At 36.5% G+C, this 14506-nt stretch overlaps 1 protein-coding gene across 2 annotated transcripts in view; it reads right to left on the bottom strand.

Annotated features, from left to right (window-relative positions):
* Positions 1-14506, bottom strand: part of ADAMTS17 (ADAM metallopeptidase with thrombospondin type 1 motif 17) — a 156790-nt gene that overhangs the window by 42400 nt on the left and 99884 nt on the right. Inside the window, exons 14-17 of one of the 2 annotated variants that reach the window (XM_072402659.1) lie at positions 14271-14398; positions 6168-6288; positions 3415-3489; positions 298-378 (exon numbers count right to left, since the gene is read on the bottom strand). In XM_072402659.1, the coding sequence (XP_072258760.1) occupies positions 298-378; positions 3415-3489; positions 6168-6288; positions 14271-14398 (405 nt within the window). The remainder of the gene's footprint in view (positions 1-297; positions 379-3414; positions 3490-6167; positions 6289-14270; positions 14399-14506) is intronic. The other variant, XM_072402660.1, reaches the window with a different exon arrangement.

Below are 14506 nucleotides of genomic sequence, written 5' to 3'. Positions count from 1 at the left end.
ACATTGCGAGACTATAAACTGTTTGACGGTCAGCAGACTTTATTGTTAAATTTATAGGGCCCACTTTGTACTGGGGCCCGGATTTTCCCTCGGCGCCTCTACTCCAAGCCATTATACAATCTTTTTTGTAAGGTAGGCACTAATGGCCAACTTGAGTTCTTGGTTATTTATTCTCTAGTGATTAAATTTGCATACAATCCATTAAATCCTTTAGAAATACACTTACTTAAAACAACTCCAAATTGCAACAAGCAAAACAATGCAGCACTGAACCAGTGATGGTTTAAACTAATTTACCCAGAAAGCTGTGCGCTGGCTTATCCTCTACTACACGGATCCTTCTGGCCCCTGCAGGGATGACAGCAGCCTCAATGTAACCTGTAAAAAGACGGGATTGTGAGCTGTCACAATAAATAAGTGGGAATCTTTACAAGGCAACGGATGAGTGTGATGAGTACAGTGTACACAGGAAGATGTGAAACAAGACTATACACACAAAGCAGACAGAATATGTAAAAAGACAATGTACACAAAAACCTAGACACTGTGTAATGCAGCAAACACAAGAGCAAATAATGTGTGGCAAGGGGAATGCAGCAAGTCACAAATAAGTCTGACATGTTGTCATTCATCAAGGTGTATAGAAGAAGATCTGTCTGTTCTGTATTTTGCACAAACACTGGGAAATGACAGCTAACATTGGACAGGTGGTTATCTGTAACATAGGTTCTATTCATGAGTTTGGATAAGAAATTGGGCTTGAGCTTGGATAAGAAATTGCTAAATTAGCATGCAATCAATGGTTGACCCTCATTTTCTAAACTGGGCTGGGAACAAGACAGACAGGAGTCATTACTCTGCTGTAAGAAACATTAGTTTGTTTCTATAGAATTTTATTATACAATACATTGTCCAAAGAACAATAATCAAAGATGACTGCATAGGCAGTCGGTGCTTAACAAGCATGCACATGGGATGCTGTAGGGTGTGCAGTGACTTCATTACACAGCAGTGTACATAAAAAAAAAAAACTTTATGCAAGAGGAATATATTTAATTTTGAAAATGAATTATGTATATGAAGAATGCAATAAGAGGGGATGAAGATATATCTGACTTTTAAAGGATAAGTTTCATCTTTCTATGTCTTCTATCTAGCCATCAAAATGTTTTCCCTAAAGATTTTTTGCGTTTTTTCATATTATGCTAACATTGAATGTCTCAGGTTTGAGACAGGTTTATCTTGAGTGCAGAATACACGTATAGGTGTGAATGTGCAATGTGCAGAAACTGATAGCAATCACAAAGACAGGGCTGCCTAAATAAATATACATAATGTTTAAATATAACATAAGAGAATAATATATATATATATATATATATATATACTGTGTAGAAGGAAGGGATAGTAGTGCACATAGAAGACAATGAAAGTATGTAAGTAGAAAAATATGTAGTTAGGGGATAAAGGACATTTTAGAGGAAACATATATATTCTGAACAAAATAGAAAAATATTTAAAACATACATCATGCACAAATACAGTGAATACAGTGAGCCTGATAGCCTGATTTAATAAAGCTCTCCAAGGCCGGAGAGGATACACTTTCATCAGTAAAGCTGGGTAACTCAGCAAACCTAGAATGGATCCAGTTCAGGATTGAAAATATTTACTAACAAAAAGCAAATGACTTTGAAGAAATCCATTCCAGATTTGCTGGATCACCTAGCATCACGGATGAAAGTGTATCTTCTCCAGCCTTAAAGAGTTTTAATAAATCAGGTCTAGTGAGTGTATACACAGAGAATTGGGAAGACAGTGCACATATGATAATACAATGATGAGTACATAGGAAAACTATTGAAGAATGAAAACCTCAACACTTGAAGTGTAAAATTCATGATGTCACTATAAAACAAGGCTTTAACCCATTCCACTCTGGAAAACAACACAAATGTCCACTGAATTAAACATGCAGAACCCAGATATATGTTGGATTTGTAAATGTAACACTAGGACACTAAACACCCAAGTCAATGTCAGAGTGAGCAAACCCCAAGATCAGCACAATGCTGTGTCCGTGCTCTGGCAAAGCTTGAACAAACACATGATATCACAAAGCCTCACTAAACATACGTGTGAGCCATTGCACTGTAAACAGTCTGTGGATGTTGGGTTTGGCAGAGAGTTGATTATGTTGCTCACATGCCAGACACTCTGACACTTCATCATGTGTCATTATGAGAGATGATGTTGCAGGGCACGGGTCCCCGGAGTGCAGAGCTTGCAATGGAACGAGGGAGTATGGAAAGGCCAGATCTTGGTTTACGCTCAGGATGACATCACACTCGTATTTTTGACACAAACCTTGTACAAAGTGGTACAGGGGAGCACTGGGACTGCCATGAAAGGCCAGGCATGCATAAGCACAGCATCACAAACCTCTGCACAGGACTCCCCCGTCTCCCTTCATCCATGTTATGAAATACCACTTATCAGAGTGTCTCTTCCATTCTGCAGCCAATTTTGACAGAGCAAAATTATCTAATATTATCTATTTAATGACAGGATCTGTTCATTGGGAATGAAAAAAAGATCCAAAAGCAGCCTTATCTAAAACACAAAAATCTGTAGCTATTATGAATACACCTAAAAAATTAACAATTCAAATTTGTGGATAAATATCTAGAAAGTGCATTTATTTCTGTCTCTTGATTAGTAATTCTGCATCTCTGGGAAGTGACACTTTGACAAATCAATACATATGTAAGTAATGCAAATCACACCATGAAGCATTAACCCCTTCACTGCTGACTAGTATGTTCAAGATTTTGGAGCTCCTACTGACCCATCAACTAATGTATTCAATGTAACCAATGTAATATCTAGGGTATGTCAGCCCATGGACAGTGCTATAGACCCTGTCAGCAACATAGACAACAGAAATTATTAATAATGTTGTATTTCTTCACTCTGGGACATATGCAAAGGCTTATCATACATTTCTCAGCATGGGGCATTCCTTACCCTGGCCCAGCTCCAGACCCCATACAAGGAATCTGCAGAGGATATGATAGCACTTTCTTGACAATTGGGAGATAATTGTTGATACAATATCCGACACGGTCATTATAGCACTGCAAGTTTTCTTCCCTCTTGTCACCACTTAATTAACCCTACATTCTTTTTTTGCAGCTGTGACGCTGTGGGAAGAAACAGCCCCCAGTAACCTAAAGTTTCAACGTAATAGTTGTGCTGTCTGTCTACTATAAGTCCTATGTGTTTGCAGCGGGAAGGGGTTAAGCTTTCTTCACAACAATGAGATTCATAGATGTGGTGCAGCACCAGTAAGGATCAGTCCCAAAGAAACACCAACCAAGCAGAAGTGCCTTTGTGCCATTATGTGGCTCTTACATGTGAAACACTTGGGGATTGTCTTTGCCTTTGTCATGACACATGTGGAAACCTTCTTACAATGCCTACTGTTAACTGAGGAACACAGATAGGTCATGAGAAGAGAAAGTAACACGGGAAATCTTCTTAAGAAACAGCAACGATAAAGTTATGACCATATAGGCATCTTTCTAAAGATACAGAACAAAAATTAGATTTTCTGTCCCCAAGGCTCAAAGGCAATTGTGGATTTTGTGTAAAAACCATGTGGAGTACCGTCCTTTCTTTAGTATACAATTTTGCATGGAAGACATGGAGACAGAAAGCCCAACAGAATATTACCCAGTAATCTTTCTTGAGTACCTCTTTAATTTCTCACTTTAAAGTTATTAATAAAATATAGGATTTACGTTTAAATACTCCACTGTACCCAATCAGTAATGCTGAAAAAGTCAAACCAGCTTCTGCAAAAATGATTGCTATAGGAAACCTACCAAACCAAATATGCTTTACAGGTTAGGTAGAAACTGATAGCGATGGGTTGCCTCAAATCTTTCCATTTATGTGTTGATTAAAAAAAAAATTGACGTTGCATGGAAATTACCAGTCCTTTGACCATCATAAAGTCATTCTTCCACATTAGATGGCTGGCTGTACTTGAGAGCAATAAAGAAAAGCGAAAGCAGCCGAATATAACTAATCCAATTTCAAAGCTACAATCTCAGTACAATCTAACACTAATGAAAGTAAGTCCAGCTCAAAGCTTTGGATCTGTATAGGTGTCATTACAATATATCCACTTTTCACCTAAAAGATAAAGGCCAAGACAGTATTGCACTAATATTATAAAGATAATGTAGAATAGATAAGATTTTCCACAAACCACAAGTACATGTCTCTTAAAAACTGATATGAGGGATTGATGTGTGGAGAACATTGAACAGAACAGGAGAAAGTCAAGAAGCTGGATTGCTGCAACACCTATTAAGAAATATTTACAGCTTTCCATATGCCATCTTTACATGTTTAAAAGCAAGGTCTTTATAACTGGCCAGGATAAAAAGTTAGGTAAGTAAGCATAGATATTTAAGTGTATTGGTACCATAGGTCTAAAAAGTGTAAATCCAATTTCCCAAAGTTGGAAAGATTGAAATAAATTAAAAAAAAATCTACATTTTTTTGTTTTATTTATTAACAGAAATAAAACATTTGGACACTCTTATTATTGTTACTTCCTGCTCCTTTTTCATTCAGGTTGTTCAAAGATGTTCTGTTCCTAATGATAAAACAGATCAACTGATTTTCTCTCTCCATGGTTTTACCAGGATGAAGAAGTATAATTCAAGAATTTCTCTACAGTGCCAAGGGCTGAAGAAAGAATGGGATAATCATTCAAACAGATTTCCACTAAAACTATCATTGTTTAAAGGCTAAATAGCTTGTTGGAGACCATTTAAGGTTGGACAGAGTTCTACAGATTCTTTTTTCCCCCTTTAATCTGTGGAGAGCACATATTTGTGTGTAGAGTGATTTAGCAAGAATAGGAAGCTACCAAAATATAAAAGCATAAAATCTTTACAGTTATATTGAACTTCCAATACTTTTAAGGCTATTACATTTTTTACAACCTAGCATTTTATTTGTTTTAGTCAATTAAAACTATGTTTACTCAAAAGGTATTTTTTGAAAGTACATTCAGTGATTTGATACATAAGTTGGATCAGTGTTTCTCAACCAAAGCCCCCCAAGGAATGCTAGGGGTTCATTGAGCAATGAGCAATTTGGACTTCCCAGGTCAGTATACCTGACACCAATGAGATTTTTGGTTATCTGTAAGAGTGATATCTTTCCCACTGGACAGAAATGTAGGAGGCATTCTTCTTACTGTCCACAACACTAATGTTCTGTGAGCTATATGTAGATATAGTAAATAAAAAAGGGGTTCCCTAAAGACCTGAAAGTTATTTCAAGGGGCACCCCTGTTAAAAAGGTTGAGAAACACTGAGCTGGAGCATCCAGAAGATCCCCCTTCTGGAAACGTAACACTGCTCCTAGTTGTCATGTAAAATGTTATGTTGAAAAAATCAGAGTATCCCCTCATAAAAGCAATAAAGGTAGATTTTATGGGTGACTTCAAGAATTACACCAACTGGCTATTATTTCAGTTGTATCACAGCAGTTCTCAGGAGTAAAAAAAAACATTTCTGTAATAATTAGCCATAAATATATTTTCAAATAAAAATATACATCAATTCAATGTTGGTATCTTATAAAAAAGGTACCTATGCATGATTCTACATCAATATACATAGCACCCCCTTAAATAAAAGAGAGATTCCAATACCGAGATAATGTGAGCATTTAATTGGCCTAAGTGATGCTCAAATGATAAAGGCATTAATTATTATTATTATTATTATTATTAATAAACAGGATTTATATAGCGCCAACATATTACGCAGCGCTGTACATTAAATAGGGGTTGCAAATGACAGACTAATACAGACAGTGATACAGGAGGAGAGGACCTTGCCCCGAAGAGCTTACAATCTAGTACACCCTGATTATTTTATACAATGGCAATGCTTACGGGATTAGGAATCACAGGTGTCAGTTTAGTGACCCTGTTATAATCATTTGCTTAGACAGCGGCTGAAGCACATTCCCTGTATACAATTGCTGTGGAAGGCTTTAGTGTACTGAGCATCACACATTACAGAGCCAGAAGTACGGAGACAGGAGAACAATGTACAACATCTACTCTACTTACTCACCCATCCCCTTGGTATGGTTAAAGTCTCCTTTCACCACTTTGCAGGTTTTACCATCACCGCTACAGACTCCACATCTGTCTTCCTTGGCCGAAGAACCAATTATCCCATCACAACCAATTTTCTACAAATAGAATAAAAGAAAGAGAATTGTAGATATTTTAGAAACCCAACATGACACCAAAACAAAAGTTAAATTTACAGGATTTGATATCATAACATGTAGGGCAATAAATTAATATGGCAGTTCTTTGGTAAATGCATAACTAAAGTAAGCAAGGGCTTTGGCACAAGGATGGTGTCTGTACACTTGTATGCTGATATGAAGCTTTCCTTTAAATGTTAGGTGGAAAGAACAGCAAATAATTGTCTATATCCCAAACCCTGGTACTGATTTGTTCATATTTATTAAGTTTTCCACCATATATAATAATCACCAGACAGCCAGATTTTCTGTTTGGCTGTATTCTTAAAAAAATAAAACTACTTATTGGCAAAGTATATCCTGGCATGAAGGCACACATTTCCTGATATCACAGAAATTCCTTTAAGATGCTTTGAAAAATAGAGTATAATATGTTTCCATCACAACAGGAGCAATGGTATCAAGTGCTGACATAAATATAATTAAAATGATCCCCAACACATTTTTCTTGACACTCCCCACAATCAAAACACCCATCCAAAGTTTTATGATTCCTTTTACCATCTTTCAGAAAAAATTTATCTTATTTTCCACCACCCCACCAATGGAACTTCCCCTAACCCTGGGATTCCTCGTGCCACCTTCTCACAAATCCATCTTGTTGTACTTAACCAGACAACAATACAAACCCCCCATACCCCAAAACCCAAGTTCTGCCATATTAGTAATATTACATTATAGTTATATATCAGTAGAAGTTTCATTTTTTACTGCTTGATACGCTCATGGTTAGCATAATTTTTTCACTTCTATGTCTTATTAAGAAAAATGTGTTTGGTGGTGGTGAAACGGTAATAGTGGATGTCTACCATAAACATGCACAGTGATGAAAAAATAAACTGATATCATTTCCTATAACCATTTCCTCTACGGATTTTAAAAACACAAGTGAAGAGGAAGCTACAGTTTTACAATTAACTAAAGTTTGGTAATATAAGAATATTATTGGCACAGACGTCAAAGTGTGTATGTAGGCGGAAGGGTTATTCTAAATTATGCATGTACTCATTAAACTTTTAATGTCTCTTTGATGAGAGAAGTTCAATGTACTGCAAAGTAGCTGAAATGAAGGTTTATTATATGTAAGTGAAAAGTCATAGAAGGTTGTCTAAGTTTAGGCTTTATAGACTGTTGGCGTTGCAAAGACTGTAATATAACAGAGAAGCAAAACATTTGGCATGCAAGATGTCACAAGTTCTAATTATATAACTATAATGTCAGAACAATGCACTTTAAAAAGAAAATCTTTTCTCCTTCTAATCTCACACTGTTGGAAACCTAACCTGAATCAGCAATATCTGACAGCGAGATATAAAAGGTAGCACAAAGCAAATTAAAAGATGACATTTAAAGCTCCATTAAGCATAACCAGTTCCAGCTGGCAACCTTCATATTAGAATAAAAAGAAATGTAAGAAAAATGAACCTAAATGTCAATTTCTCAGAACTGTATTCATATTAAACAATGATTTTACAGCAAGCTCTCAAAGTGCAATAAGGGATTAAGAGGGGTGGACTTTTTTTTTATATAATTTAATATTGATGTACAGGGCTAAAGTGAGGCTGACACTAACTATACCTTGGGCAATTTGACTGCTCTGTGAAGAACTGGGACTTGAGGATTACGTGACTATAATCAAGGTGACATAGAGAGGAGATCTCAAGGGGTGTATGTCAAGGTATAACCAACAACAGCCTAACCGCAGCCATTAACCCATTTCCTACAAAGTCCAGCAGTCATCCAGTCCACCCTATAAAACCGACATGGTGAAGGGTATACATTTTATAACTAATCACCTCTTTACAGGCACCTCCAGCAGATCACAGGTTAAAGAAGATGGCATCAGGGGAGTAATATTGGGAATTAGGAGCAGCATTATCAGCCCAGTTGCTGTGGTTTTACAGCATACAAGGTCAACACTCCGACCCAAATCAAGTCAGAAACATCTCGGAGAGTTGACGTAGTTCCTAATGTCTCCCACATGTTGCTGTATTAACTGTCTCACAGGGTGATTTACCCTTATGGATGCCAGATGTTACGTCAGGGACGCTGCTTTCCATTGTGGGGGATTAATAATACCAGAAACAACTCTGTTAGTGAGCACTTCAGTCTTTCATTGAGTCTGTCATCTGGAAATAGGCTGTTATAGATATACAGAGTGTACGGTAGGGGATTAACGGCATAGGAAATGCAAGCGATACATAAGCAAAGTAGCGTGATGCTTGTATACAACGGATTGGCACTGAATATATTATCTCTGAACACATCATCAGTTAGCTTTTAAAGGCTACGATCTTCTTTAAAATCCAAAGAATTTTAGTTAATTGCTAATAAAGTATAAAGCCAGCTTCATTAAAATAGGATACTGCCAGTGAAGGGGGAGGGGGGGTCACAAAAAGAGTAGGTGCATGTTTGGGTGCTATAGTAGTTTTCTTTTGTTTAATATGGCATTGTGTCTTTTGGAATTTTTAAATTTAAAACTTTTGCAATTTGAAAATTTGAAAAATTTTAAACTATGCTTACAATTTAACAAAAGGCAATCCGAATAGTTTTTTTTAGGAATAAATAAACAAGCATTGGAACATGGAGGGATGAGATGAGGGGATTATCTTAGATGTAGCAAACGATTTAGGACTTCTTTACTTGCTGGGGTAAATAAAGGAAAGAATAGGTAAAAGATTAGCTAAAATACATTTAATACACAGATTAGCTAAAAGTATTCCTTCCATGAATATACCCAAAAGCCTAGGATAGTATTGGGTCACATAGACACTACTCAGATATACATAGTTGTAAGGGTTATTAAAAGGCCAAAATCTAATCTTTGAATATCTGTCTTCTTGTCAGGTGTGTAAAGAGCAATAAATATAGCCTTCTTCTTAAGGCAGTCCATCTGGTAATGTAGAGGTCTGGTGGCTCAATAATGTGCAGCCTTTATGACAAACTCTTTGGTAATGTACAGGTTTCAAGACATTTTCTATGGCGATGTATAAGTCTAATGGTGCCTTTTCCTATGGCCTGCAGGCTTCATGACAGCATGGATCTCTTATAACAGGTTCTGAGGACCTATACAGCCAGAAGTAAACTACAACATCTCCAGGCAGATGAAGCAAAAACATACACGTGCATTGAAACATAAAGGACATAAGTTTAGGGGAAAATGTCCAGTATTGCATTCTTCAGTTGTGGATTTCTATCCCAATTAAACATGCTGAATCCTTTTTTAAAGGCTTGCCAGGGTAGGTACTCTAATGACCAATTTCAAAAGTGTCATAGGTAGAATGTATGTTATGGTATGTTTTTAAGAAACTAGGAGGTCGCGTTAATATAAATACCTACATCAAACATAAACATATTTATGGAACAGTATTATAACTTGTGTTAAGAAGGGATAATTTCAAAGACTAATCTAGCTTTTTGATGAGCCAATCACAGCAGAATAGCATTGCAATGGCAAGGTTTAAATCCTATACTCTCCATCTTTCTTTATTATTCAAAATATTTTGACCATTGTCCTTCTAGCTTTACTTTGTTAAGAAATGCCATTTGATCACCACTGATGTTGCTCATTCATCTGATTACTGAATGACCAATGAATAATGACCGCTTCTGCTTTCCATGGAGGAAGATGCACCTACCAAATGTCTTTCTCCTCCTCTTGCATTACAAGGATCAGCACTTGTTTGCTACTACTATTACTAAAAATGATCACTATCAATTATTTTTTAGTGACAGGGATCTTACGGCCACACATAACTTTAGGAAGATTATTCCATGACTCCCAAATAGACCAAAAGGTTGCATAGAATAAAACTTCTAAACTGTCAATCATTTTATACTGGGAAGTACACCAGATTTTCCATAAACACTTAATTTGGAAGAATTAATCTTTAATCCATAATAATTGGATAGATGTCATCTTCCAGTCCAAGTCTGTTTAGCTGTCTTCATTAGAATTTGTTCACCTGCACTTTAATATTAGATGTTTCCTACTCCCTGGAAAACATATTTGAATCTTGTGTGGAAAAAAACAGAATTCAGATATGTGGTAGAAAAACAAATGTGAAATTATCTACAGCTACATCATTTTTTGGAACAAGGAGCATTTATTGTACGTTGCTCAAGTTTTCCTTCAGCACAAGGTCATTTCTGGCCATTCCGGTGCCCCAAGCATGACAACTTTGGCACCAGTGTAAAGGCAGCACTATAAATGATACTGGTGCAGAACCAAAGTCTGCTTTGGAGTGCCTGTGACTGGTGGCGGTGAGGGGTGCCTGTGATTAAACGTGCAATGTGACTTCTAAAAAAGGTCTCTGACTGTTAGGGATTTCTGTGTTTATTTCTGGTGTCATGCTCATATTACAAATCAGAAAAACATAAAAAATCAGTAAACATAAAAATTGTACCAAAGCACTCAAGAGAAATGTAAATTTATAGATATAAACACTTAAATGTAATACAAAAATGTGGCTTTAAAGAAGCATTAGAATGTTGTGAATTCTGCACTGGGTCTATAAAGTGAACTTTTTATTTAAATATTATGTTTTATTACATTTTAGTTAAGACAAGACTACATTGAGTCTTATGAAAAAATAAAAATGGAAAAAAGTTGCCTTTAAAAAGTAAAATATAATAGAAGGTCAAAAGTGTCACATAGAAGATGGTGTACAAGGTGCCGCAACTTCAGCTGAGCCCCACATGTGTACTCTAGAGTGGATGCTGTCCTATAGCAAGTAGATAACTTGCAGATTTTGTTGTTTATAGGGCAATATGTCCACTTTACCAAAGCTTTCATGGTACCTATGACATAGTGAGCCAGTAAATAATTCTGTTGTTTACCCTATAGGTCTGCCTAAATCCTTAATTAAACTTTTCCTTTCAGTGGATGAATCCAGCATAAAGAAAAGAATCATCACCAAAACATTAACAGTCTGCTACAGGCAGGTGTAAGTATTATTCAAGATTTGGCATTTGTATTTCATGGATGGAGACCCTGGGTCACATTTTTAATGATTCCCCCAGAACAAAAGGTAAAGGTAACTTATTCAATCAGGTCACCTTTGCTGGTCTAAGACAGGAATTCTACCTTGAAGCTAATACAATGTCCATATTGGATGACAATGAGATCTACCAATCTGTAATACTTTAATTATGCTGATTTCACTAGAATAACAACAAAGTCCAGGGTGAGCTTTGGCATGCTTGGCACAGGATAACCCAAAAACTATAAACAGTCATATATTCTCCTAAATATTTATTTTGTATATAAATACAATATTTATAAAGATCCAGAATCCGTGCAAAATCTGATAGTTTAGGAGACTTAACTATGATATTTTTGTGTAATTTTGTTTAAACTAGCTCAAAGGCTAAACATTCGGAAACAAAAATTAATAGATGTTCTCTCTGATCCACAGAAATAATTAGACTTGCACCATATGATCACATTTCAGTCCAGAGGAGCTGGGCTCCTTAAGCACAATGACTTTGGAATGGCACGTTCTGCTTGTATTTTCAGTTCTGGGATTGAAACTCAGCAAGGAGGCAGATAATCCCAGTACAGAGAGCTGAATCCTCTTACAGTAACTGTGACAACAATAGTACAGAGAATTTTCTCTGTTCCTTCCCAAACTCTAAATACACTGATTGCTTCATTGAGCACTCTAAGCGATGTGCTGGTATAAACATCCCCAGCTGTTATATGAAACTATTTCCAACATTGTTTGATTAACATGGCTCTGTCTGCAGCTCTTGTACAAAGCCTTACTCCTTTTTATAATGGAGCCAGTACAATGGGCGCTTGCATATGGTCACCCATTACAGGTCAACTTAAGACAACAAGATAAGGTTCAGAACTTTTGCCACTACAGGTCAAGTCCTTGCCAACAACAAAGTACTGTTTTTTTCTGTCTTGTTTGGGCCGAACTGGCCCAGTACATAATGTTTGCAAAGTTTATACAACTTTTAAAGAACCTCAAAAATAGCTTTAATAAACAGACAGCGGTCAGATGTGTCCAAGTAATAGGCATATACTTGTGCAATCTCAGAGACCCGTCATTATATAGTTATAAAGAATATAATATTAAATTTGCTTTCTTTTCAACACACCCTATAATTTACCATTGAACATGGCTTCAGGGAAGGACTACTGTTTATTTTATGGAATCACAAGCATGAAAGCAATTTTCTATATTGGAAAATGTTTTCAGGCATATGTAGCTTTAAAACATACATACAGGAAAGCAGCGCACATACAGATCATACCTTTTTAAACATGTTTCTAAACCAGGTAGTTGTAAGTATTCTTGGAATTTAGCTTTAGAGAATGCAGGTTCATTTTTGCAGACGGGACAGGTGTTATTTCCTATCTGCAATAAAATAAATCTACCTGCCCATTTGCAATATTTTAGTCATTTTGCACACGTGCAGCTCAGTGTACAATGCCAGGTATCCCAACATATTCCTGGCTGCCAGGAATGAATGAACCCGTGTGCATGGATGGGAGTTACATTATTCTGGCCTGGATCTGGACCCTGAAGAGGACCAGGTTAAAATCTCCACATCTTCAAAATAGCAAGGATGGGGAGATTGCAAAATTGTGACAAAGCAGGTAAGTTAATATTATTGGAGAAGGGTTCTCGCCTGTCCCTTCTGCAATAAACAATCTGATAATTGCAATTTTTTACTAAGTTTAATTCTGCATTAAAGCTGATACTTGCAATTTTTTACTAAGTTTAATTCTGCATTAAAGCTGAACTTTAATTAGTTTATACCTTGTCTTCTTTCCTGCCTAATGAACATACTATTGAATTATTAAACACAACCTTTGTATTTTTATTACATTATTGCTCACTTTCAGCATGTTAGCATCAGAGTGTAGATCTATGTTTTTTCTGCAGTGGCTAACCTAATGCTCAAAAATACTCCCGGGAATGTAACAAAGCTCACAGCTTAGTATATTGGATTTTGGCCATTGATTACAGTCATCTGACATTGTCTGATAAAGCAATGTTTTTTAAAAACTGCTTTACCATAAAGATCTGTTTACTTCTGCTGCTTTATTTTTCTTTGGCACAAATTTCTAACTACAATAATGAATGCAGGAAGGTATCAAGAACCTCAGGTATAGAAGCATACAATTAATTAGGTAGTTTAAGGGTATCATGCATTATTTGCAAAAAAGGGAAGTTGTAGGTGAGCCTTCATTATGTGCGTGTTCAAAACAATGTAGTTTTTTGAGCACTGTAATGCACGTGGTACAGCCAGTTTTTTTGTTTGTACCTATAATTTAAAGTACACCCAATTAAGGCCACCAGTGGGATGGCAAGTTTCCTGCCAGGAAATTGAAGGGTGGTGAATGTCTGCATGTGGAAAAATGAAAAGTTCAACCCATGGAGTAGACTGTACACATAGGCCCTGATTCATTAAAGTTCTTCAAGACTGGAGAGAATACACATTCATCAGTGAAGCTGGGTGATCCAGCAAACCTGGACTGGATTTCCTAAAAGTAATTTGCTATTTGTTAGCAATTGGTTTCAATCCTGGATCAGATCCATTCCAGGTTTTCTGGATCACCCAGCTTCACTGATGAAAGTGTATCTCCTGTCTTGGAGAGCTTTATCAAATCAAGCCCATGGTCAGGAGTGTTTTCTACAAGATTGATGGCTTTTACATGGATAAACTAATTTGTGTTTATAGCCCCATATTTTGCAGAGATATTGATGTCACAAGTTATTTACAATGCAATGAGACCTTGATGGGTATGTTTTTCACAACCATACTCTATTTCTCACCCTGAATAACCCACAAAAGTCTAATGGCTTTCTCCGGGTAATAAATTTATTACAGCAACAGGCAATGTTTTTTTTCTATTGTTGCAAAATACTATTCAGCTACTGTACCTGGCATTTCCCATGGACACATAGATCTGCCTCATAGGGACCACATGGAGTTCCATCCAAGACTCTCTCCGCCACCAACATTGGAGTATCACGGCCAAAAGGAGTGCAGTATAACTCACATGGCTTATCTAGGAAAAAAAAAAAACAATAACATTTGGCAATGCATTTTCTGTTATCCTCTGAGCTATTGGAACTCTGTTTAACTTATGTAACCCACACACCGTGGATGGTTTTCT

The sequence above is a fragment of the Pyxicephalus adspersus genome, chromosome 2 (genome assembly GCF_032062135.1).
Source record: "Pyxicephalus adspersus chromosome 2, UCB_Pads_2.0, whole genome shotgun sequence".
NCBI classification, from domain to species: domain Eukaryota; kingdom Metazoa; phylum Chordata; class Amphibia; order Anura; family Pyxicephalidae; genus Pyxicephalus; species Pyxicephalus adspersus.
This window is presented reverse-complemented; position numbering and strand designations above follow the sequence as displayed.